This window comes from Colossoma macropomum, unplaced genomic scaffold (assembly GCF_904425465.1).
Source record: "Colossoma macropomum unplaced genomic scaffold, Colossoma_macropomum, whole genome shotgun sequence".
Classification (NCBI taxonomy): Eukaryota; Metazoa; Chordata; class Actinopteri; order Characiformes; family Serrasalmidae; genus Colossoma; species Colossoma macropomum.
This window is the reverse complement of record NW_023494786.1, coordinates 32,177,784-32,202,139: the sequence shown is the minus strand read 5'-3', so window position 1 is coordinate 32,202,139 and position 24,356 is coordinate 32,177,784. Positions and strand designations below refer to the sequence as shown.

Genomic DNA, 24,356 nt, shown 5'->3' with positions numbered 1-24,356 from the left:
GTGAGTGAACTGTGACTTTAAGGCCTGCTGGTGAAGCCAGTATCCTGAGTGCTAGTATGTAGCTGTATCTGAGAGTGTGTCTCTCTTCCTCTCTCTTTTCTCTCAGCATATCGCGCGACCGGGCCTGGAGTAGCGGCTCTGAAATGTGTGTATTTTTCGACCCCAGTGCTTTGCAGCTTACTAAGGCTGAAGCAGGCTGCTCTAGACCACCACAGTCCCACACGCTCCCAAAGTGAACCAGTCTATTCTAATGTGTCCATGGAGCGAGGGATTGTTGGTGCTCCAGGGTTTCTCTGCTGATTGCAGATGCTTTGGGTTCATTTTAATTTAGAGGATGAGGTTTAACTAGTCTGCCCTGGCTTTGCCCTTCGCCCTCTTGCTCTAGCAGCCTCTTGGACAGCACGTCTCTATGCTTATGGCCGAAGCATGGTCACAGTGCTGAAATGAATTTGAGGCGTGCTTTAGGGATTAATAATTTGACTTGAAAAAGGAAGGATTATTGATATGATTCACACATAAAATACCAAAAAAGAAAGCACTGGTTTCTTAGTGACGAATCAAAAGCCCTCAAATTTATGCCCATTGTTTTGCTTCATTCTGCTTTTAAGTTCCCGTAATTAAACGAAGCTTTCTCACGCTTTCTACTCTCCCTTGCTCCTTGCTCCCTGTGTCCATGATTCTCCGTTTCTCTAACTTCCACTTCTTCCCATGATTTTCCGGCCTTGTGCTCCCGTTCTTTTTTTTCCAAAATCTTCCTGGCCAGATTTGTCCAATTACAAGGCTAATGTCAGTAGTCTCCAGGCTGTCAGTCAAAGGGGTCGTCTCTCCACAGTGACCAATGCCATGACAGGGATGAGTCCGTCCCCGTCTCTTTCGGCCCTGTCCAGCCGGGCCGGCTCCATCAGCAGCCTGCACGACCGCATCATGTTCAGCCCCGGCAGTGAGGAGGCCATCGAGAGGCTGAAGGTAACCACAGCAAAACCCCAGCAAAACCACTGTGTCTGATACACTCATACCAACATTCCAGCTCTGGTATTGTTAGAAGGTGCAGCAACAGCAACAAATTTCCTAAAATTAAATTTTAATTAAATTTTGTTAAAATATCCTAAGAATACCGAATCGTGGGCCCAGTATCGTGAATCAGTGGTGGGCTGAGTGTATCGTTACACCCCTAGAACAAGACAGGTGTTTCTAATAAAGTGGCCAGTTAGTGGAAGTACAGGGTAGGGGTTTCTAATAAAGTGGCCAGTTAGTGGAAGTACAAGGTAGGTGTTTCTAATAAAGTGGCCAGTTAGTGGAAGTACAAGGTAGGTGTTTCTAATAAAGTGGCCAGTGAGTGTAAGTACAAGGTTGGTGTTTCTAATAAAGTGGACAGTTAGTGGAAGCACAAGGTAGGGGTTTCTAATAAAGTGGCCAGTGAGTGAAAGTACAAGATAGGTGTTTCTAATAAAGTGGCCAGTGAGTGTAAGTACAAGGTTGGTGTTTCTAATAAAGTGGCCAGTAAGTGGACACTGTAAACTTTATTTATAGTATTTTACATTTTATACTTAATAAGTACCACATGGCAGCTTTACACAATATAAAACAGAAAGCATGTAAATTCAAAAGCAAAATATCCAAAATAATAGAACACGCTGAAAAAAAGATGGTTCTTCAATGGTTCTTTAGTAAAGACAATGGTTCTACATAGTACCATGAACACCGAAAGAACCCTGTGCCTGATTAAAGGGTTCGTTGCATCATGAACATTTTCTTCAGATTGATGGAGAATGTGCTATAGATGCTTCTGTATAGAACCTTTCTGAAAACAGTTTCTATGTAGCACCAAAAGCGTTCTTTTGTTACAACGTCAAGTTTCACACATAAAAAAGAAGATTCTTCAGGGGTTTTTTAGTAAAGAAAAGGGTTCTATATAGAACCATGAACCCTCAAAGAACCCTTTGCATGATTAAAGGGTTCTTTGCATCATGAAAGGGTAGAAGAACCTTATATAGAACCCTTTCACTATGCAAAGAATCCTTTATTCATGCAAAAGGTTCTTACGGTGCTCATGGTTCTATATAGAACCACTGTCTTCACTAATGAAGAACTGTTCCACAATTTGGGGCACACAAATGGCTTTTCTCCTGTTACATGGTTGATGTTTAACTCTTATTAGTGAATTCTCCTTATTTACTCCTGTTTCACTGTGTCTTTTCGTCCTGTTAGGAAACAGAGAAGATCATAGCAGAGCTCAACGAGACCTGGGAGGAGAAGCTGCGGCGTACGGAGGCCATCAGGATGGAGAGGTCAGACTGGCCCCGTGTGCTACAACCTTCATAAATTGCATTTATTCAGTTATTTCCCACGACCTATAAAGCCTTGGGTACATTACACGACTTTTACCCCGATTTTAGCCCCGATTCTCAGTCTGGCTGAGTCTGAGCTGGACGGCTCTAGTCTGCAGGTTTTTGGGTCGGTCAGAGTCACAGTTGGAGAGAGAGTGGAGTCATGGGGCAGACTCCTGCAACAGCCAATGAAGACTGAGAGTGCAAAAGATTAAAATACAGCAAGTAAACAAAGAAAAATGGTGAAAAGTCTCTCATTAAAAGCTTTTTAATGAGTTTGGTTTAAGGCACAGTTGAGTTTATATACATTTAAAACTCTGAAAATACCAACTGATCACATTTTAAATCCATGATCCACTTTAACATGTTTACCTGCTTCTTTACTGTTTCAGCGCAAACGGCAGAGAAAACAGCAGCAGCAGCTCCACTTTTGTTTATTTGTGTTTGCTAGTATCGCAAGAGTTTGCGTGAGGAGTTTGCGTGAGGAGTTTGCGTGAGGAGTTTGCGTGAGGAGTTTGCGTGAGTTTAGTTAGCTCCTTTCGATTCAGCAGCTGCTTAAAAGTTGAGTAGTGTGTGATCCCTAATATCCCTAATCGTTTAGTGTGGGATTCCTTAATATTTCAGTCGCCCAAAAAAATCTACAAAAACCAGTCTGACAGTGTGAGACGCCCAGTCTTATTATAATCTGCTCAGACTAAAGACTGGGCATCTGACACTATCCAGCTGGTTTTGCAGATTTTTCTCCGTTCTCCCGTTATTAGGAGACCTAGATAAACAAACGCGGAGCTGCTGCTGCTGTTTTCTCTGCCGTTTGTGCCGAAACAGTAAAGAAGCCGCAGGTAAACGTTTAAATGGGGATCATGGATGTAAAAATGTGATCACTGAGGTATTTTTTAGGGTTTTAAATGTACATAAACTCGATTGTACCTTAAACTCAGCTCATTAAAAAGCTTCGCTCTGCATGTGAGAGACTTTTTCTTTGTTTACTTGCTGTATTTTTCTTCTTTCGTGCTCTCAGTTTTCATTGGCTGTTGCAGGAGTCTGTTCAGATTGAGTCGTTGATCAGTTTACACTACTGGTCTGAAATACAATCGGGAGGTCAAAAATCTGAGTCTGTGCCCCTCACACTCGACTCGATTCTCTCTCCAACTGTCGATTCCAACTGACCCAAAAACCTGCAGACCAGAGCCGACCAGCACAGACTCGGCCAGACTGAGAATCGGGGCTAAACTCGAGGTAACAATCGTGTAGTGTGACCTGTTTAGCTATAAAATGTAGGCCTGTCCACTTTTCTGTGTAGGGAGGCTCTTTTGGCTGAAATGGGAGTGGCCATGAGGGAGGATGGAGGCACGGTGGGAGTGTTCTCTCCCAAAAAGGTAAGAGGTCCACAATGAGTCCTGTTTACATGTTATCGTGAACAGATAACTGAAAAATGGCAGTGATAACAGTGTTTACATTTCAGACGCCTCACCTGGTCAACCTGAACGAAGACCCACTGATGTCCGAGTGCCTACTGTACTACATCAAAGACGGCATCACCAAGTAAGAGCTTTAAGAAGAACACTCTTAAAAAAGATGGTGCTTCAAGACAGTGGTTCTATATAGAACCGTGAACGCTCAGAGAACCCTTTGCATGATTAAAGGGTTCTTTGCATCATGACAGTGTTCTTCAGATTGATGGAGAGTGTGCTGTAGGTGGTTCTATATAGAACATTTTCAAAAATCATTCTATATAGCACCTAAAATGGTTCTTCTGTTGTTCCTGTGTCAATAGAACTCGTTTTGGTGCTGTATAGAACCCTTTTCAAAAAGGAACCGCTTTGGTTTCGTACACTCCTTAAAAAGATGGTGCTTCAAGGGTTCTTTAGTAAAGACAGTAGAACCATGAACATCGAAAGAACCCTTTGCATGATTAAAGGGTTCTTTCCATTGTAAATGGGTCCTATATAGCACCCAAAAAGGTTCTTCTGTTGTTACAAGCCTGATATCGTTGCAATAGAGGAACGCTTTTGGGTTCTATATACAACTATTTTCAAAAAGGTTCTATATAGAACCATCTACTACACATTCTCTATCAGTCTGAACAACCATTTCATGATGCAAAGAACCCTTTAATCATGCAAAGGGCTCTTTGAGTATTCAGGGTTCTATAAAGAACCATTTTCTTTACTAAAGAACCCTTGAAGCACCATCTTTTTTAACAGTGTACAGCATAAACTTAGAACAGCATATTTTACGACTGCAGTGTCTCTACAGTAAACCAGCTGTGCTTATTAAACCTCATACATCTATTTTAAATGTTTTTTGCGATATTTGAAAATCCCAGCTACCCCTGATAACCACCCATGATTAAAGCTACATTAATAGATGTTAATATTTTTTTATTCTCACATAAAGTAATCATTCCATTCAAGCTGGAAATAAATGTGACGTATAATGACTTACGGATACTTATATAGACCATTTTCACACTTCTGTGTTCGTTAATGTGGAAGAGTAAATGGGAGCGTTAAACGGTTTCCAGTCACACTGTAAACAATGGCTGATACTGCCCGAAATCATTGCTGCGATCCTGATGCACCAATAATTCAACTGAACAGCCTCACCTGAGTTTCCACTCGATCAGGTTTAAAAATGTTCAGCTTCAGCTGAAAAGCTCCGCTCGTCATGTGTCACTTTTAACGAGGTAGCCAATCAAAAAGGGAGTAACGCTGAGAGTGAAAACGGGCTGTACAGGACAGATTCACTCACATCTGTGATTAAAAACACTCCGTAACAAACATTCATTCACATACACTGACTCCTCTCCACTGTACTCAACTGTACTGTAGAAATACGACGCTGTGTCTCTGAGCTGGTTTTGGTGTTCAGGGCTTTTGCTAATGTTTACATGGACTGAGTAGGAAAAACTAAACCTGGTGGACTTTTTCTCCAGAATAAAGCGCAGTGAGAGCAGGTCTGTTTAGGGGGGTGTGATGTGGTGTTGAACATAATAATCTGCTCTGCTTCTTCTCCGCTTTGCAAAACCCGTCTCAGGCCAATTCCTTAAAGTTCTGCCGTCTGAATGCAGCTGCTTTGATATGGAGATGCGCTTTCAGACGTGGGATTCGTGGCTCCGTTGTCTGCTGCAGTGTACTATGTTTACCGGGCTGCCCCAGAGCTCCACACAGTGGAGTCAACAGCGCCAGATGCGCAGATTCATACAGAGTCTAAATGGTTTTAAGTTTTGCGCGACAAGCTTTAGCCATGTCAGACTGGCCTTTCTACACACGCCAACTGCTCTTCTATTAACCGAGCTGAGGCCGAAGGACGATTTGTGAGGGATGCTGAAAACCAGAGACCCTCTATTGCTGCTCTGTTCATCGGTGCAGGCGGAAGTTCGATAAAGCTACTATTTACAGCCGGATGTGACGACGCAGTGACTGTGAAAAAGGTCCATTCTTTGCCTTGGCAGACTGTTTTATTAACATAGATCTGAAAAAAAAAAAAAACAATTGAATGCAACCCTGATAGCCAGAGGATAGTGGACCCCTGTTGGCTCACCGATGGCAAAGCTGGTGGTCCGCCGGCATTTTGCTCAGCGTTTTCTAGGCGGCCCACAGGTGGTTAAGCAGAGTCATAGACAAAATTCCACTGGTCATCGCTCATTTTCCACTCACAGCCCACATTACTTATTTTTCCCTCTTTCCTTTCTTTAGTTATTCTTTGTAAATTAATTAAAATTAATATTAATCTAGCACAGTGTCAGTAACAACATGGTCTATAAAATCATTTTATACTAGTTCTAGTCATTATTTTATTCTCTCAGTTGTTTGTAATATTTGTCATTATTTGTCATTGTCAATAAGTGCATTTTCCAAAATAAAAGTCTGTGTGCATTTAAAATCTGTCTGAGAAGATTAAAAAAACGAGTTAGTCCTTGTATGCAGAACAGTAATCTGGTTGGTCCAAGGATGGACCAGTAGTGGCAAACAGTCAGCGGGGTGCCGACCTTGTCAAGCCAGTGGACCGATATTTGCTTCCTCTCTGAGATTTTTGCCAGCCGCATGTCCTTTATGACCAATGAATCCCTCTCTGTCTCCAGGGTCGGCCGTGAGGACGCCAGCTGTAGGCAAGACATTGTCCTGAGCGGTCACTTTATTAAAGAAGAGCACTGTATCTTCACCAGTAGCACCAGCCCGTCAGGCGAGGGCGTGGTTGTTCTGGAGCCTTGCAAGGACGCCGAGACCTACGTTAACGGCAAGAAAGTGACAGAGCCCACCGTGCTCAGATCAGGTGAGTCCACAGCATCTGGGTTAACTCCAGTCCTGGAGGGCTGCACTACTGTGAAGCTCTCTGGTCTGTCAGACTGAAGGTTTTTCTAAGTAAAGGCTTGTTTTATTTTATTATTTTATGTTATTTTAGTATTTTCTTTTGACTGGATGTGCTATGGAGTTAATTTTATGCCGAAAGTTTCAAATAAAATAATCCACAAGCAAAATATGAAGTGTTTGAGAGTTAAATGAAACCTTTTCAGAAAGATTACTAGTCATTTTCAGTCATTCTGATATAAATGTCTCACTCTTTTTGCCCGTTTTTGCTTTAATTTGTTTCTGTTTGCTGATTTTGCTGATATATTTTTTGCTTCTTAAATCGCTCTTTTGCTTCTGACTTGTGGAACTTTCTAACAGGGGACAGGTCTTAGAAGAGGGCGTTCACCTGCCCTCTCCACTGGTCAACTGATTTCAGCTGAGTAATAGAGAGTGCAATCAGCAAAATCAGCAAATAGAAAAAAATAGACAAAAATAAAGCAAAAAATGACAACATAAGTGATAAATTAATATCACAGTGAGGTAAAAGGAGTAGTTATCTTTCAGAAAAGTCAGGTCTGATTTAACTCTTATTATTTGTATTTGCAACATATTTTGGACATTTTGGTACTTAAATTTTTGCTTGTGGATTTCATTATTTTATTTGAAACTTTTGGCACAAAATTAACTCGTAATGTTCGGTTATCTAATTTTTATTATATAATTATTTATAATTTCATGTTAAATAGGTGGAAGATTTGTCTGTTGACTAGTGGAACATGTGCTGGAAATTTTCTGACAGAAGGTTTTTTGGTTTTTGACAGTGTCCAAACTAAAGGATCTCTCATAGTGTCATGTTTCTTTTTGCTGCTATGCAGTGTTATAGTCAGTGAGTGATGTGTCTGTAGCGTAATACATCCAGGCTATGATGTTTCAGTCTGGGCTATATGTAGTAATTTGGCGATAATTGCACATAATTGCTTTACTTTTATGCAGATGAGCCAGTTACATAATCAGCATTAGGTTCAAGAGAGAAGGTGAGTTCAAGCTGGTCATAAACTTTAACCTTGTTTCCATGTGTTCCTCTTAGGGAACCGTATCATCATGGGGAAGAGCCATGTGTTCCGCTTTAATGACCCAGAGCAGGCGAGGCAGGAGCGGGAGCGCACCCCCTGCGCTGAGACGCCCGTAGAGCCTGTGGACTGGGCCTTCGCCCAGAGAGAGCTGCTGGAGAAACAGGGCATAGACATGAAACAGGAAATGGAGCAGAGGTACGGTGGAACATTCAGTCAGATACAGCCTATTAAGAGTCAGCTGACAACTGATTCATTATTTAGGTAGATAGATAGATAGATACATACATACATACATAGATAGATAGATAGATTGATAGACATAAATTGGCTGACAGAAGATAGTCAGACAGACAAGTAGACAGGCGGAGAGACAGACTAGTATATCATCATAGATAGATAGATAGATAGATAGATAGATACATAGATAGATAGATAGATACAGGCATATATACAACTAGAAATATACAAAAATCTGCAATAAGATCTATCCTGACTGCACAAGGTGGTGCAGGTAACAGCATATAATGACAATACTGAATAAATATGTGCATATATTGGTACTGAAATAAAGTGTCCAGGTGTGGAGTGTCCAGATGTACAAGATTCATCATTATAAAACGGATAGTTCTGGTCCTAAAATCTGATTGGCTGAGCTGCGTTTGAAGCCAAAATACACGATACATGCACGGCTATGACCGCCTCACAACAACTGATCTCTGTATCACTGCGGCACGGCACGAAAAATCCCTTGTGCTGATAATGGAATCATTTTTGATGCTCGCGTGGAGCACCGAATGTACTGATGAAGTGAGAACCCGGTTCTGTTTAAACTGAGGAGCTGACAGCTTATTTTCTTAACTAGAACTAGTTTGGTCGGCTAGCTAACAGGTTAAAAGATGCTAAACAACTCCATCACTAATATCACAGGCTTAAAGCTGAAGTCAGTTTCTCAGTCACCAGCTTCTTGTTCGAAGTGTCCCGTTCCATCCTTAAATGGTGCAGGAGTTACATTCTGGTGCCTCAGGCACCATTTAAGGTGGAACGGGAAAATCCGAACAAGAAGCTGGCGAATGAGAAGCGACTTCAGCCTCGTAAAAAGTCAAATGTTGTGAGACATTTTACAAGAAACTGTTCTACTTTTTAGAAGAGGTTTCCTGCCGGAGATGCGAGAAACGCGACTATAGCTGTGCTTAAACTTAACGGAGAGTAATCTGTGTTTTTGTTTTCTTATATTTTTAGCCTATAATAGGACATCAGCACATACTGAGTCATATTTACAGCCAACATGGTAAAGCGTTAATTGACATAAAATGTTGTGGCTCCCAAGGTGGTGTTGGAAACCACAGATCCAGTCTGCATTTTTACCCTAGATATTTATTTGTGCATATGACCTTCATTCAGAATTAAGCCTTCTGCTTAGAGTAATGTCTCTAACCCAAGTGTAGTTACTGTTGTTATGTTACATGCTGTGTTTACAGATTGCAGGAGCTTGAGGATCAGTACCGCAGAGAGAGAGAAGAAGCAAGCAACCTTCTTGAGCAGCAAAGACTGGTAAGACTGTTGGCTTTTACAGCTCCAGAGAGGGCATTGAATAGTTTATACAAGTGAAAAGACAAAATCATGACCTGATCATGACCTGGTTTAATTTTCAGGACTATGAGAGCAAGCTGGAGGCTCTTCAGAGGCAGGTTGACTCCCGGTATTACCCAGAGACCACAGAGGAGGAAGAGGAACCAGAGGAAGAGGGTGAGAAACAAACACATTTGTACTTAGAAAAGACTAAGTTAATGACAACTTTGTATCAGCACAAAGAAGTAACTGTTGCTTTTACCACGGGGGTCATTGCTGACCAGTGTTTTAGTATCCAGAACCACATGAATAGCCACATTTACATGCAGCCTAATAATCCATTAATAATCCGACTAATAGGAACAGAATACATCCATGTATACAAGTCAGTCGGGCTAGACTAGTCCGATTGAGGCCATTCGGAATAAAATCTCTATCCGATTGAACGAGGTGAGTAATCCTGTAAATAATCCATTAAATAGAAGAATAATATCCGTGTAAACGCCTGTATCTGATTACATTCCCTATCAGAAAGTTTAAGTCCGTTCTGATCATGTTCGTCGCGTCATAGTGAGAGTTTATACCGTTCAACATGGCGGAGCAGAAACTGGTCTGCAGAGGAGACGAAGTTTATGCTCTGGTCTTTAAAAGACGGCGGTGGGACGGACGTCCAGCTTATGTGTCTCAGAACACGACGTCTTCCTCTCGGCCTCCTTTAATAAGGACATGTGAAGGACGTTTTCCTGAGTCTGACATCATTTTAAAGTAATTAAAAACACAAGCACTGCTCACTGCTGCTCATCTCACTCTGACCGGACTCACGTGATGCTGGTTGTCATGGTAACGTCTACACTAAGCGGTTCTCTATGCATGCGCATAATTTTAGATTGAATTACTTGTAGTGAGCATGTAAACAGAGGTTTTCCATCAGATTGTTGAGTAGAGTGAGAATAAACACCTCAGTCTTAATCTATAATCGGATGTATTCAAGCAGATTGGCAAAAATCTTTGCGTGTGAACACAGACACTGTTGTTTTGTAGTGGAGAGTAGTTTGTGTCCTTAATGCCTCGTTTCCCCAAAATGTATGTATTGTCAGTAAACAATCCACTGAAAAGATTTCCCTCTGGTATCTCTGAGATACTCTAACAAGCCTCACAGTTTTAATATGATATATGTTTTTGTTCCTAGCAGTTGCCTGGACCAAGCGGGAGACTGAGCTGGCGCTCTGGGCTTTCCGGAAATGGCGCTTCTACCAGTTCACCTCTCTGCGAGACCTGCTGTGGGGCAATGCCATCTTCCTCAAAGAGGCCAACGCCATCAGCGTCGAGCTGAAGAAGAAGGTGAGCTGCTCTCATTGGCTGTTATAGTGTTGACACCTTTAACTGGATGAAACATCTTCGCTTATGTCCACTAATACTACTGTCAGAAGTGCAGAACTATTCTAGAATCCATCTCGTTTTTAGTGTTGCCGCCCATCTCTGTTCTCTGTTATTCTAAACCTGTAGCAACCCATGCTAAATATGTGCACACTAAGGCCCAATCCCATTTCACCCCTCGCCCCTACCACTGAGCCCTTAGCCCTCTGTTTTGTGCATTCTCGTCTAGGGGTAGGGTGTCCCGATTCTTGTTGAGATAGAGGGGTAGGGTGAAGTGTTGGGGCTACATGACCCTCCAAACGGAGGTTTTTCAGAGACTCCAAACAGAGAGTTATGAGAAAAGAAGACAAAACCCGGCAGGATGGCTGAACAAGAGATCAAAGAAACCCACAAATGTGAGAATTTTGTTAAAAAATTACGGTAACCACTGTTTTATCTTAGTGAACTGTTGTTTCAGTGTATAATGGTCCTTTTCTTCAGAACAAGCAAGAAAAATCACTAGTAGTATGATGACGTCTCAGTAGCTAGCTAGCTAAATTTTCCAATTCCACCTTAAATGGTGCAGCAGTTCTGACATCTGAGGTGCCAGAATGTATCTGCTGCATCATTTAAGGTGGAACAGGAAAATTCAAATAAAACCTGGTGAATATCTGACTTCAACTTCACATCACTGAAGAATTGATGATGAATTGGTGAATTGGTGATGATAAATAATTGCCCCCCTCTTTGAAGTCATATGATTCCCTAAATGTAACTAAAGCCCAGCAGTGAGGAGCTGAACTTTACCCTCCTCTGCTGTCACTGCAGACTGGCAGGGTCGCCTACAGAGCAGCGCTGGTAGCTGTTAATGAAGTGATGCTCTTTTTATTTGAGGGTCCCATTTCAGAGGGAAGATTTCAACCACTACAACTTGTAGCTCAGTTCCAAGGGGCAAGGTGACACTCGAAAACAAGGGGTAGGGGTAAAAATAAGAAATCTGATTGGGCCCAAGAGTGTTATGTTTTTGTTTATTACTCATTGCTGCAATGTGTGTCATCCCTCCAGGTTCAGTTCCAGTTTGTGCTGCTGACAGACACACTCTACTCTCCACTCCCTCCTGATCTCCTGCCCCCCAGTGTAGCTAAGGACCGAGAGAAAAGACCCTTCCCTCGTACCATCGTAGCAGTGGAGGTTCAGGACCAGAAAAATGGAGCCACACACTACTGGACCTTAGAGAAGCTGAGGTGTGGTGAAACAGGCCTTGTACGGCTTATTTGTGCAGTACTGCATAAAAACATCCTCTGTATAAAAATGGAAAATTTTGCACAGGTAAAAACAGCAGCAGCTAAAATAAAATCATAATATTTTGAGAATAAAGTTGTAAAATTCCGACATTAAAGTGGCATTAATACCAGGAAAGGTCGCAATATTGTGGCCAAAGTGTTTGCTAAAGGCAGCACCTCCTCGTGTTAAATGAGGGGCGGTGAGGAGTTAAAAGTTCTACTTTCATATCGATTCACCCATAAAGAAACACTCAGTCTCCCTGTCTCTCCTGCACATCAGCACCAGCCTGTTATTAGTATAAGAACCGGCTGAAACGGCTGAGCAGGAAACTGAGTTTATCTAGAATAAAGAGCCAGACGGACTCGGAGGAAACTGTCTGTCTGTGTTGTTGAAGGAGAATCTCAGGCAGGGTCGTCTACACGGCTATCGGGGGCTACATCTCCCCCCATTCAAAGAGGGCATGAAGTTTCACAGACAGTGAGAATGATGATCAAAATGATCCACAGAGAGACAGGAGTGAGTGGAGCTCCGGCGCCAGGACAGCAACCGAGACCCCAACACAAACAGCCCTCCTACAGTTAGCCCCCCTACAGATAGCCCCCCTACAGTCAGCCCACTTTATCCTCCAAATATTACGACTTTATTCTCGAAATATTGTGACTTTATTCTCCAAGTCTACTACTTTTATTTTTATTAACAGTGGCCCTAAACGCCATCGTGCCAAGGGGCCATTTAGCCCTTGTAAATGTTATTTTTTAGCATTTTTCAACATTGCATTTAAGAAAACATTTAACTATTCAAAAAAATTAATTCATCAATCTCAGGATCGGTATTTTATTTTGTACAGGTTTTCTTTGCTGACAGTGGTGTAAATTTATAACAGGGTTGATGTTTTTGCTTATTGAATTAATGATTACACAAAATATGGTTAACTAGTGTGAGGACATTAAAGACATTCTAATAATCCACTTCATGATGTATAATGGATGACTTATGAAAAGGATCTTTGAAATACGAAATTTTAAAGGATTCACACTCACACAATCGGTTAACGTTGATGATGGACAAGTAACCTGATGGTGATGTATATAAGGCGATAAACACCATTTTGGTAAAAGAGAATGAGAGATGACTAATTTACTGTTAAACAGCTGGAAAAATATATTGGGTTAAAAATTTCTGCTTAGTTCAGTGTTTGAGATGTAAACAGAGTGATTCAGAGTGGTTTGGTGTGAAATGGTTCAGGTTTCTTTACAGTGGTGGTGATAGGAGCCAGGGGTCGCCATGACTACAACACAAATATAGACATTTTATTTACTATCCAAAACCACCAGTGAACCTACACGAGTCTTCTGAGTTTATATGGAATGTTGATGATGGTAAATTCAAATCTGAAAAAAAAAAAAAGATTTTTGTTTGGGGACTGTTTTGCCTCACAGGACCCTTCTTGTATCCTTCCACCATGAACAGTTTAAAACAAACTGATTAAAATACATTTTAGACAAAAATGTATCCCAAAACTTGCACAAAACAAGGTGTCCTGACCATTTCATGTAGTAACTTTCTGTGAGGGAGCTTTTAGAGGTGGACGTCTGGTTCCTATCACCACCACTGTGAACAATTCTGACTCTGTAAGTTTATCTAGAACAGAGCGTTTCACACCAAACCACTCTGAACGACTCTGTTTACATCTGAACCACTTAATTATGCAGAAAATTTCATTGGAGTTCCCCTTTAAAGCAGCAGACCTGAAATGCTCAGTGGTGGTATTAATCCTGCTTTGCTGTGCTCTCTGCAGACAGAGGCTGGACCTGATGAGAGAAATGTACGATCGTGCCGCAGAAGTCCCCAGCAGTGCCATGGAGGACTGTGACCACACGCTAACCGGCGGTGACCCTTTCTACGACCGCTTCCCCTGGTTCCGTCTCGTAGGCCGGTCAGTGCCCTACCAGTCTAGTGTGTGTGTGTGAGTGTGAGTGTGTGTGTGTGTGTGTGTGTGTGGCATGCACCTCACTGCTTTGAGATGCAGCAGCTGAGCTTCTGCCTTTACTATCACCCTGTAACACTGCATCATGCTTAGTAAATGTGAGTCTGAATGGAGCATCAAGCTACATGCAGCCTGCCTAGAACTGCCCAGAGCCAGAACTTCTGTTAAGTCAAAGTCGGCTTTATTGTCATCCCGTCTCCCCTCAGATGTGTCGAATAAGTACAAAACTATAGTTTACACAGACACTGTGCTGTATTTAACACAGGACAGCAGAAGACAAGAGTGCAGACAGACAATAAATACAGGCAAATGATACGAAACACTACACGTAAACAGTTCTATATAACACATGATAAAGTATACAGCTGTTCAGTGCAGGACAGTAGAGACAAGACAGTAGATAATGGAGTGAAAGGAAAGAAAGACCAGCTGTCGGTCTATAGCAGCAATGAGTGTGTTTATATGCACTTAATAATCTGATAACTGCAGAAAATCAGATTTTGTCAGTAATCTGATCAACGCATTTACATGCACTTGAGTAATCAGATAATGGGGAAACTCTGGGTCTACATGAGTCAGGTAGTAATCAGATTTCTGCTTTACAACCAGCCAATAAACTCACAGAAGAAGACGTGACGTAAACATAACATAAAACTCAAACTTCATGACGTGGCTTTTTTTTTTTAAGATCGCGCCACTTTACCTGAAAATATGAACGAACATCATCTAGAAGATGAAGAAGATTTAAATCCTTCATTTCATTAAGCCTGTATTTGGTTTCAGTGTCGCTCCAAAAGTGTTTTTACTGCCATTTTGCAGCAGCGCTGCTCGCTTATTTCCGGTACAGCAGTCTGTTTTCACATTAGAAATCTGAAAGAAATCAGAGTAAGAGTTTACATGCACTGAGAAATCTGATTACTGAGCTAAAATCCAGACTCTTTATCAGATTTCTAGACCTTACTCCAATCTAAGATATCTAAATACACTGCTTACATGCCCATGTGAATAATCAGATAACTGCAGAAATCCGAAATTATGATGATCGGATTATTGAGTGTGTGTAAACACACTCAGTGATGGCATATACATGCACTCAATAATCCGATAACTGCAGAAAATCAGATTTTGTCAGTAATCCAATCAACACGTCTATATGCTCTTGAGTAATCAGATAATGGGGAAACTCCAGGTCTACATGAGTCAGACAGTAATCAGATTTCTACTTTGCAACCAGCCTATAAACTCACAGAGGAAGACGCGACGTAAACGTAACGTAAAACTCAAACTTCATTACGTGGCTTTTTTTAAACATCGCGCCACTTTACCTGAGAATATGAACAGACATCATCTAGAAGATGAAGAAGATTTAAATCCTTTATTTCGTGTTTGGTCTCCACCTTCTGATCTCGCGCATGTACAGACTGAGAAGATCCGAAAGAAATCAGAGTAAGAGTTTACATGCACTGAGAAATCTGATTACTGAGCTAAAATCCAGACTCTGTCAGATTTCTTAATTGGATTTCTAGATCCGAGGTGCTTACATGACCATTTGAAGAATCAGATAACTGCAGAAATCCGATTATGATCGGATTATTGAGTGCATGTATACGCACTCAGTGTCTACTGTCTATATATCATCATTGCATATTGTTATTTATAATAGTCGTTCGCAGCACCATAGACATTATTAAAAAATTGCAGACAGTGTTTGAATATGAAAGTGTCTGTGAATATAAAGAGACTGAAAGAAGTGTCTGGGTGCAGGAGGTATAGCACATAATGAGGGGTGAGAGGGAGATTTAAATCTTTAATACATTAATTGTACAGATTAGCAGTGAGTCAGCACTGACCTACAGTTACACATCACAATAGACTTAACTCACTAAATGCACCAGATCAGAGCTGCACGAAGACCCATGAACACCAGAAACTTAGCCTAACCCCTCCACCTGACACAGTAAGAGAACAGACATATCTGTGTACTATATACACCGATCAGGCATAACATTCTGACCACCTCCTTGTTTCTACGCTCATTGTCCATTTTATCAGCTCCACTTACTATATAGGTGCACTTTGTAGTTCTACAGTTACAGACTGTAGTCCATCTGTTTCTCTGATACTTTGTTAGCCCCCTTTTACCCTGTTCTTCAGTGGTCAGGACCCCCATGGACCCTCACAGAGCAGGTACTATTTGGGTGGTGGATCATTCTCAGCACTGCAGTAACACTGGCGTGGTGGTGGTGTGTTAGTGTGTGTTGTGCTGGCCTGAGTGGATCAGACACAGCAGTGCTGCTGGAGTTTTTAAACTCCACCTTGTAGATGTAAAGTCAGAGACGATAGCTCATCTGCTGCTGCACAGTTTGTTGGTCATCCTCTGGTCCTTCATCAGTGGTCACAGGACGCTGCCCACAGGACGCTGCCCACAGGACGCTGCCCACAGGACGCTGTTGGCTGGATATTTTTGGTTGGTGGACTATTCTCAGTCCAGCAGCGACACTGAGGAGTTTAAAAACTCCAGCAGCACTGCTGTGTCTGATCCACTCAGACCAGCGCAACACACACTAACACACCACCACCACGTCAGTGTTACTGCAGTGCTGAGAATGATCCACCACCCAAACAGTACCTGCTCTGTGGGGGTCCATGGGGGTGAGAATAGTCCACCAACCAAAAATATCCAGCCAACAGCGTCCTGTGGGCAGCGTCCTGTGACCACTGATGAAGGACTAGAGGATAAAACCATTTTCTATACTAAAGAACCCTTGAAGAACCATCCTTTTTTAAATAAACCATGAACACTCAAGGAACCCTTTGCATGACTCAAGGGTTCTGTATAGCACCAAAAAGGGTTATTCTACTGCTACGATGGCAAGCCTGTTACAATAGAAGAACACTTTTTGGTGCTATGTAGAACCCTTTAATTATGCAAAAAAGAATGGTTCTTCAAGGTTTCTTTAGTATAGAAAACGGTTCTATATAGAACCATGAACACTCAAAGAAGCCTTTGCATGATTAAAGGGGTTATTGCACTGTGAAAGGGTTCTTCAGATTGATGGAGATTGTGCTGTGGAAGGTTTTATACAGAACCTTTTTATAAAGGGTTCTATATAGCACCAAAAAGGGTTCTTCTATTGTAACAAGCTCGACATTGTAACAGTAGAATAGCCCTTTTTGGTGCTATATAGAACCCTTTAATCATGCAAAGGGTTCTTTGAGTGTTCATGGTTTATTTAAAAAAGGATGGTTCTTCAAGGGTTCTTTAGTATAGAAAATTGTTCTATATAGAACCATGAACACTCAAAGAACCCTACGCATGATTAAAGGGTTCTTTGCATTGTGAAAGTGTTTTTCAGACTGATGGAGAATGTGCTGTAGATGGTTCTATATAGAACCTTTTTGGGTTCTATATAGCACCCAAAAGTGTTCTTCAATTGTAACAAGCTTGACATCGTAACAGTAGAATAATCCTTTCTGGTTCTATATAGAACCCTTGAGTCATGCAAAGGGTTCTTTGAGTGTTCAAGGTTTATTTAAAAAAGGATGGTTCTTCAAGGGTTCTTTAGTATAGAAAATGGTTCTATATAGAACCATGTAGACTCAAAGAACCCTACGCATGATTAAAGGGTTCTTTGCATTGTGAATAGGTTCTTCAGATTGATGGAGAATGTGCTGTAGCTAGTTCTGTATAGAACCTTTTTGGGTTCCATATAGCACCCAAAAGTGTTCTTCAATTGTAGCAAGCTTGACACTGTAACAGTAGAATAACACTTTTTGGTGCTGTATAGAACCCTTTAATCATGCAAAGGGTTCTTTGAGTTCTCATGGTTTATTTTAAAAAGGATGGTTCTTCAAGGGTTCTTTAGCAAAGAAATGGTTTCTTATAGAACCATGTAGACTCAAAGAACCCTTTGCATGATTAAAGTATTCTTTGCACCATGAAAGTGTTCTCCAGATTGATGGAGAATGTGCTGTAGAGGGTTCTATAAGCACCCAAAAGGGTTCTTCTAGTGTAACAAGCTTGACATTGTAGTAGAAGAACCCTTTTTGGTGCTATATAGAACCCTTTATTCATTCAAAGTGTTCATGGTTCTATTTAGAACCATTTTCCTTACTATAGAACCCTTGAAGAACCGTCTTAAAGAGTGTAAATGTCTTATTTGAAACCTGTGAACAGTATATGAACAGTATGTGAACAGTATATGAACAGTATATAAACAGTTTATGAACAGTATATGAACAGTATATGAACAGTAGATCATCGTATTATGATTTTCAGTGTATTCTCTGCAGTAAATCAGGTTGTGGTGCTGTAGGTGATGTGAGGCGGTAGTGACGGTGTGCGAGGCGGTCATTGGTGTGTGTGTTGGAGTGAAGACTGTGTGTGTGTGAGTTGCACTAACCCAGTTCCCGTGTCTCTGGCTGCTCCAGCACCCCCATTCTGAACACGTGCATGAGCGAGCGCATGAGAGACCCCACCCCCTCCCCCACCCTCTCCGACCCCGAGTCTGACATAACCGAGCTCGCAGACGAGCGGCATTATGGGAAGGTGGAGGAGGAGTTGGAGGAGGAGTTGGAGGACCTGGACCCTGAGATCTTTGCAGAGGACGGGGGCTCAGAGCCGCAGGAGGGGCCGCGGTGCCCCCAAGCCAGCGAAGGCCAGGACCCCTTTTACGACCGCTGGCCTCTGTTCAGTTTAGTGGGAAGGTTGGTGAGGCTTCAGGAGTTCCGCTGCTGCCAGAGGAAACCAGCTCTTTCACACTGAGGCTATGTCTGAAACCAAGCAGCATGCCTGGGGCTAATAATAATAATAATAATGAGAATAATAATAATAATAATCTTTATTTATATACCATTTTTCATGCTGGTGGAATTATTTATTTTCCTGTGTTCACTCATGAAAAAAACACCACTCTTTCTGAGTGGCTACTGTTTTCTTTCATGTATAAAGTACAGAGCATGAAGACTCCCAATAGCCCAACTGCACCCCCAACCTCACTCCCACCTGCCCCTGAATTAAAAGCTCCCACTGACCGTATTATCGTGATAGTATTGTCAAGCAGTAGGCGGCAGTGAATGATTTTGTTTGACAGGTAACTAATGAACGAGGTGAAAAACAACATGACGACAGTAGAGAATTTAAATTATTTACCACTTAAAAAAGCAAATAACTGGATTAACTTGAAATACTGAGCTTGGTAAATTTCCAATAATACAGTAACAAATGTAAAACAAATTATTCTTCTGTTAACTTAATGCTACAAGTTTATTGCACTCAAAAGTTTAAGTTAACTTTTTTGTTACATTTTAAGTTTTAAAAGCTGTGTGATTTTTTACAGTGTGTACTCTATAGCACAGTATTTGTAGTGGAGATTGTATAGGGTAGTTGACTAATTGAATAATGTCCACTACATTTATGGCATTTGGCAGACGGTCTTATCCAGAGTGGCTTACAGTTTGATCATTTTACACAGGTAGGTGAAGGTAGTGTTGGGAGTCTTGCCCAAGGACTCTTATTGGTATAGTGTAGGGTGATTACCCAGGCAGGGGACTGAACCCCAGTCTACAGCATAGAAGGCAGAGGTGTTACCCACTACACTACACTAGTGGTCCACTAGAAGCTGTGAACTAGTCAGTGTTGGTTCCTCATTATAGTGACAAAATATGGTTGCTGTAGCGGCATTTTCATATTTTTGTTAATAGAAGGATGATTCTACCAAACTGATTCAAAGTCAGAGATCAAAGGCATTTCGGGCTTTTACCTGATGTGGGCTTTAGACTCAAATCTTTATTTTATTAAAACTAATAATTGAACATCCCATTGAACATCACTACCAGAACAATCATAACATCCAAATTTTACCAAGTGTTTCAGTAGTGACTGTTTCGGTGGTGACAATTTTACTGATTTTCAGACTTTGGGACACGTTTACTTTGAAACAATGGGACCTAACTGCTCACCATGTGGCCATGAGGGACAGGGATGCAGCCTCACTTCCTGCTCTAAAATGCAGGGGCGTGGGTAAAATAAGGCTCCGCCTACAGACAAAAACGTATTGTTTTTCGGTAGTGACGTAAAGTTGTGACAGTGTTTTTTAAAGTAAACACAAAGTATTTTTTTAAAAATCTAAATGTTTCAAAAATACCATTTTTTTTATTTTGACAGGTCTAATTTTAGGGTTTAGGGTTTGGGACAGAATCCTCCCAATAGAAAGTGCCCTATAAATGATGATTTTGTATATATTTAGTTATTACTGTCTCTATTAATGCCTTGGGTTTAATTAGATCAGAATATAATCTTTGTAAACATCTAAGATCTAGATACCTAATTGTTCTTAAATAGTTTTTTAATGTGAGACTGCAGTTTGAACTGATTGGGTAGAAAGGTCCATAAACATGGTGTTTGTATTAAGGGCCACCTTTTTTTCAGTGTTTTCTGGGAGTGAATAACTATTAAACAACTATCATATGTAGTGGAGGATAAGATATATTTACTTTTTTAAAAAGTAAATATCACTCACTCACTCACATTTAACAAAATTGTCCACAAGGGGGAGCTTCTGTCTCTCCTGTAACTAGAGTTACTCCTTTAACACCTGTACCTTTGAGCATTGTGGACATATCAGAAGTGCTTGCTGTCTTGGACCTTTGTGCCCAGTCCCATTTCTTATTTTTACCCCTAACCTCTACCCCTCGAGGGTCTCCTTGCCCCTTAGAACTGATTTGAAAGGGGTGTTGGTGAAATCTTCCCTCTGAAATGGGACCCTGAAATAAAAAGAGCATCACTTCATTAACAGCTACCAGCGCTGCTCTGTAGGCGACCCTGCCAGTCTGCAGTGACAGCAGAGGAGGGTAAAGTTCAGCTCCTCACTGCTGGGCTTTAGTTACGTTTAGGGCATCATATGACTTCAGAGGGGGGGGCAATTATTTATTATCACCCACCCCTAGTTCTTCAGTGATATGAAGCTGAAGTCAGATATTCACCAGCTTCTTGTTTGAATTTTTCTGATTTTGCCTTAAATGGACCATGTAGCCCTAACCCTTCACCCCCTCTATCTCAACTAGAATCAGGACACCCTACCCCTAGGAGTGAACGCGCAAAACGGGGGGTTAAGGGCTAAGTGGTAGGGGCGAGGGGTGAAATGGGATTGGGGTGCTACATGCTGGTGCTTCACATCACTTGTTATTTAGATATGAAACAACACATTTTGCTGCACTGAGATGAAGAAATCAAAATATGATTGTTGAGACGTTTATGGTGTTTGGAGCTGATTGTGGATAAGCTGAACCGACCAGTGACCTCACGATGAAAGAGCTGGTTTCGACTGCAGCAGTCTCGGCCAGGCATGCCAGAGCTAAAAAAAAAAAAACTGTCCCGACTTTTTTTCTTTTCTGGATTGGCTTCCACACCTTCACTCCCTCGCACACATGCGCCATCCAGAGACATGTGACGTGTGTTGACTTTGATTTCACTTTTGAGTTCATGGAGTTGAAGTCATGTATGTTAATGTCATTTCGATTTTTTCCCCCTTTTTGCTTTCCGGTTTGCATCGTCCGACGAAGCCAAATTTTGAATTTGTTTTTCTCACTATATATTTTCTTTATCTGAGCATGCTCTATTTTTGCGCCTCACCAATCTTGTCTCCAGCTCCTCCCCTCCTGCCGCTCTTCAGCTCTTCCTGCCGTGCCGCTGCGCACTGGGCATTAAAGCTCAGTAGACCATGGTAACTACACTGCCCACCAAAAGTTTGGGGACACCTTGTCTTTGTTAGTAATATTTGATTTCCAGTTATTTTTCAATTAAGTTGGAAAAATTCATGCAATGGCTTTATTAACATATACCGGCTGTGCACTGATTCTTTAGATGTATCTTCAACTCAGCTTTGTGTTCATCAAAATGTACTTCTTGGTATGAGGAGGACGTTTTACCTAAATAATAATAATAATGATAAATAATGATTTTCAAACTAGTTTTAAAAGATGTGGCTCTTTTTTGCCCCAATGAGGTTTAAACACTTGAAACGAGTGCTGATAAGTTCTGACATCACAGCAAGGAGATTAAATGCTTGATCAAGGGTTCTTTAGTAAAGAAAATGATTCTTTATAGAACCATGAACACTCAAAGAACCCTTTGCATTTGCATAAATAAGGGGTTGTTTGCATTTTGAAATGTAGAACCTTTTTGAAAAGGGTTCTATATAGCACCAAAACAGGTTCTTTTATATCGTACCTATAGCAGAACCCTTTTGGGTGCTTTATAGAACCCTTAGCATGATTAAAAGGTTCTTTGCATGGAGAAATGGTTCTTTGGGTTGAGGGAGTATGCTGTATGGTTCTATATAGAACCATTTTGAAAAGGGTTCTTTATAGCTCCCAAAAAGGTATTTCTATTGTTATGATGTCAAGCTTGTAACAATAGAAGAACTCTTTAGGGTGCTGTATAGAACTTTTTTCAGAAAACCTAGAACCGTAAACATAGAACCGTCTATAACACATTCATGCTCATTTTCTATCAGTTGAGTGTTCATGGCTCTATGTAGAACCATTTTCTTTACTAAAGAACCCAGGAAGAACCATCCTTTTTGCAGTTTTTCTACACTCTTAAAAAGATGGTTCTTTAAGGGTTCTTTAGTAAAGAAAGTGGTTCTATATAGAACCATGAACACTTAAAGAACCCTTTGCATGATTAAAGGGTTACTTGCATCATGAAAGCGTTCTTCAGATTGCAGAGTGCTGCAGATGGTTCTATATAGAACCTTTTTGAAAAGTCGTCTATATTGCACCACAAAGGGTTCTGCTATTGTTGATGTCAAGCTTGTAACAATAGAAGAACCCTTTTTGGTGGTATGTGGAACCCTTTTCAAAAAATCTATAGCACATTGTCCATCCATCTGAAAGACCAATTCACGATACAGAGAACGCTTGGATTATGCAAAGGGTTCTTTAAATGTTCATGCTTCTACATAGAACCGTTTTCCTTACTGAAGAACCATCATGTGACATCTTAAGTCTTTGGAAACTGTTCATTTATTAGAAGCTGGGTGTCTCCAAACGTTTGACAGGCTAATTATCAATTATTCCACTTGAAATATGAACAAAACGAGGATTGTAGCTTGAAGTCTAATGTAGATTTTGTCCACTTGCGTCATTCGCAGCTCTATCGCTGAACTGAATCTGAACCCAGCTCTACCTTCACTCAGGCGCTGTAGCCTTTCTAAAATCCGGCTGTGTGCCAAAAAGAGTCCGGTTTGTGAGAGGAGTTATGAGCTCTCTCTTTTTGCCCAGGGTCTGGACATTTATAAGGAACTCTAATATTATCTATACTATTTGCCCTAATAACTGTCTGTAATCTAACATCTTCAAAAAGAACTAAAAGAATCAAAGAATATCAGCGAAAATGAAAAAGGATAAACAGAAATGAAAAGGACTTCTGAGTTCTTGTGGAAGGAAAAGGCCTTCGCTTTATTGAGCATTGAATGGCAAGATGGTTCCCGGTCAACCAGAATGCGAATATCATCTCAAAACATCACTTTTTATTGCCCACTGGGGTGATGAGGTCATCTCCCCACCCCTTTTACACAATTCCATACCATTTCAGTCCCCATCATGTCCAAACCTTACACCTTTTTGGTAGCCTTTAAACCCAAACGCGTCTGATGTCTTTTTTTAAACCCACTCTGGTCTCTTACTAGACTGTTCCCTCCTTACAGGGTCCTCTTGCACAGCTCCCCATATACATACAAGAGTGACCCTCAGCTGTAACTTAAACTGTCATCTGGTACGGCCCCCTCTGTGGGCCCAGAACCTCTTTCCCCGTTAGATAGTCCAGCGCAAACAGTCCATAGTCTGCTTCCCTATATTACCTTATTAGGAGGCTCTCTAGCTCAGCCAATGTTTAGTTTATTGATTACTAATCAGGGAATGTTTTATTCAGTCTTTCCCATCATTCCCTCCTCTTCCCACCTTACAATTAATTAACTTGCTTCATTAACCAAACGAATACTAGATGACATACTATAAATGCAAAATGAGTGAAATAACCTCAACAAACGTGAAAATTTATGTGTAAGGTCAAGGAATAAATTGTGAAATCAAATCAAAATCAGAAATCAGATGCAATCAAATTATAAGGCAAAATACATCGTAAATAAATCAAGACATCAAATCAAAAAGTCAAAAGAATTTCAAATGAAATTGAAATCAAATCAGAAATAAAGTAAAAAATAATCCACCATCAGAGTGTAGGTTTTTGGTGTAGTCGTCCTCCAAACATGCATTTTGGGGCGCTTCACCAGCCCTGCTCAGAAAACAGAGATCCCACCGGCTCACCGGGTGTTGAGAGACGAGCAGCAGATGTAAATGGGCACTTTTTGTTTGCTTTTGCTGGAGCAGCTTCTTGTTCAGTTGCTTTTTTTGCGTCTCAGTATTGTGTCGTCCCGTGGCAGTGTGGCTGCGTTGACCTTCAAAA

At 41.1% G+C, this 24,356-nt stretch overlaps 1 protein-coding gene across 1 annotated transcript in view; it reads left to right on the top strand.

The window, feature by feature from the left end:
- kif1ab (kinesin family member 1Ab) overlaps positions 1–24,356 on the top strand; it is a 77,192-nt gene that overhangs the window by 25,218 nt on the left and 27,618 nt on the right. The window contains exons 14-26 of the mRNA XM_036565365.1: positions 107–145; positions 833–966; positions 2,209–2,288; positions 3,628–3,703; positions 3,790–3,869; positions 6,412–6,602; positions 7,707–7,887; positions 9,171–9,243; positions 9,345–9,438; positions 10,451–10,602; positions 11,683–11,861; positions 13,700–13,837; positions 18,320–18,595. Of these exons, the coding sequence (XP_036421258.1) occupies positions 107–145; positions 833–966; positions 2,209–2,288; positions 3,628–3,703; positions 3,790–3,869; positions 6,412–6,602; positions 7,707–7,887; positions 9,171–9,243; positions 9,345–9,438; positions 10,451–10,602; positions 11,683–11,861; positions 13,700–13,837; positions 18,320–18,595 (1,693 nt within the window). The remainder of the gene's footprint in view (positions 1–106; positions 146–832; positions 967–2,208; positions 2,289–3,627; positions 3,704–3,789; positions 3,870–6,411; positions 6,603–7,706; positions 7,888–9,170; positions 9,244–9,344; positions 9,439–10,450; positions 10,603–11,682; positions 11,862–13,699; positions 13,838–18,319; positions 18,596–24,356) is intronic.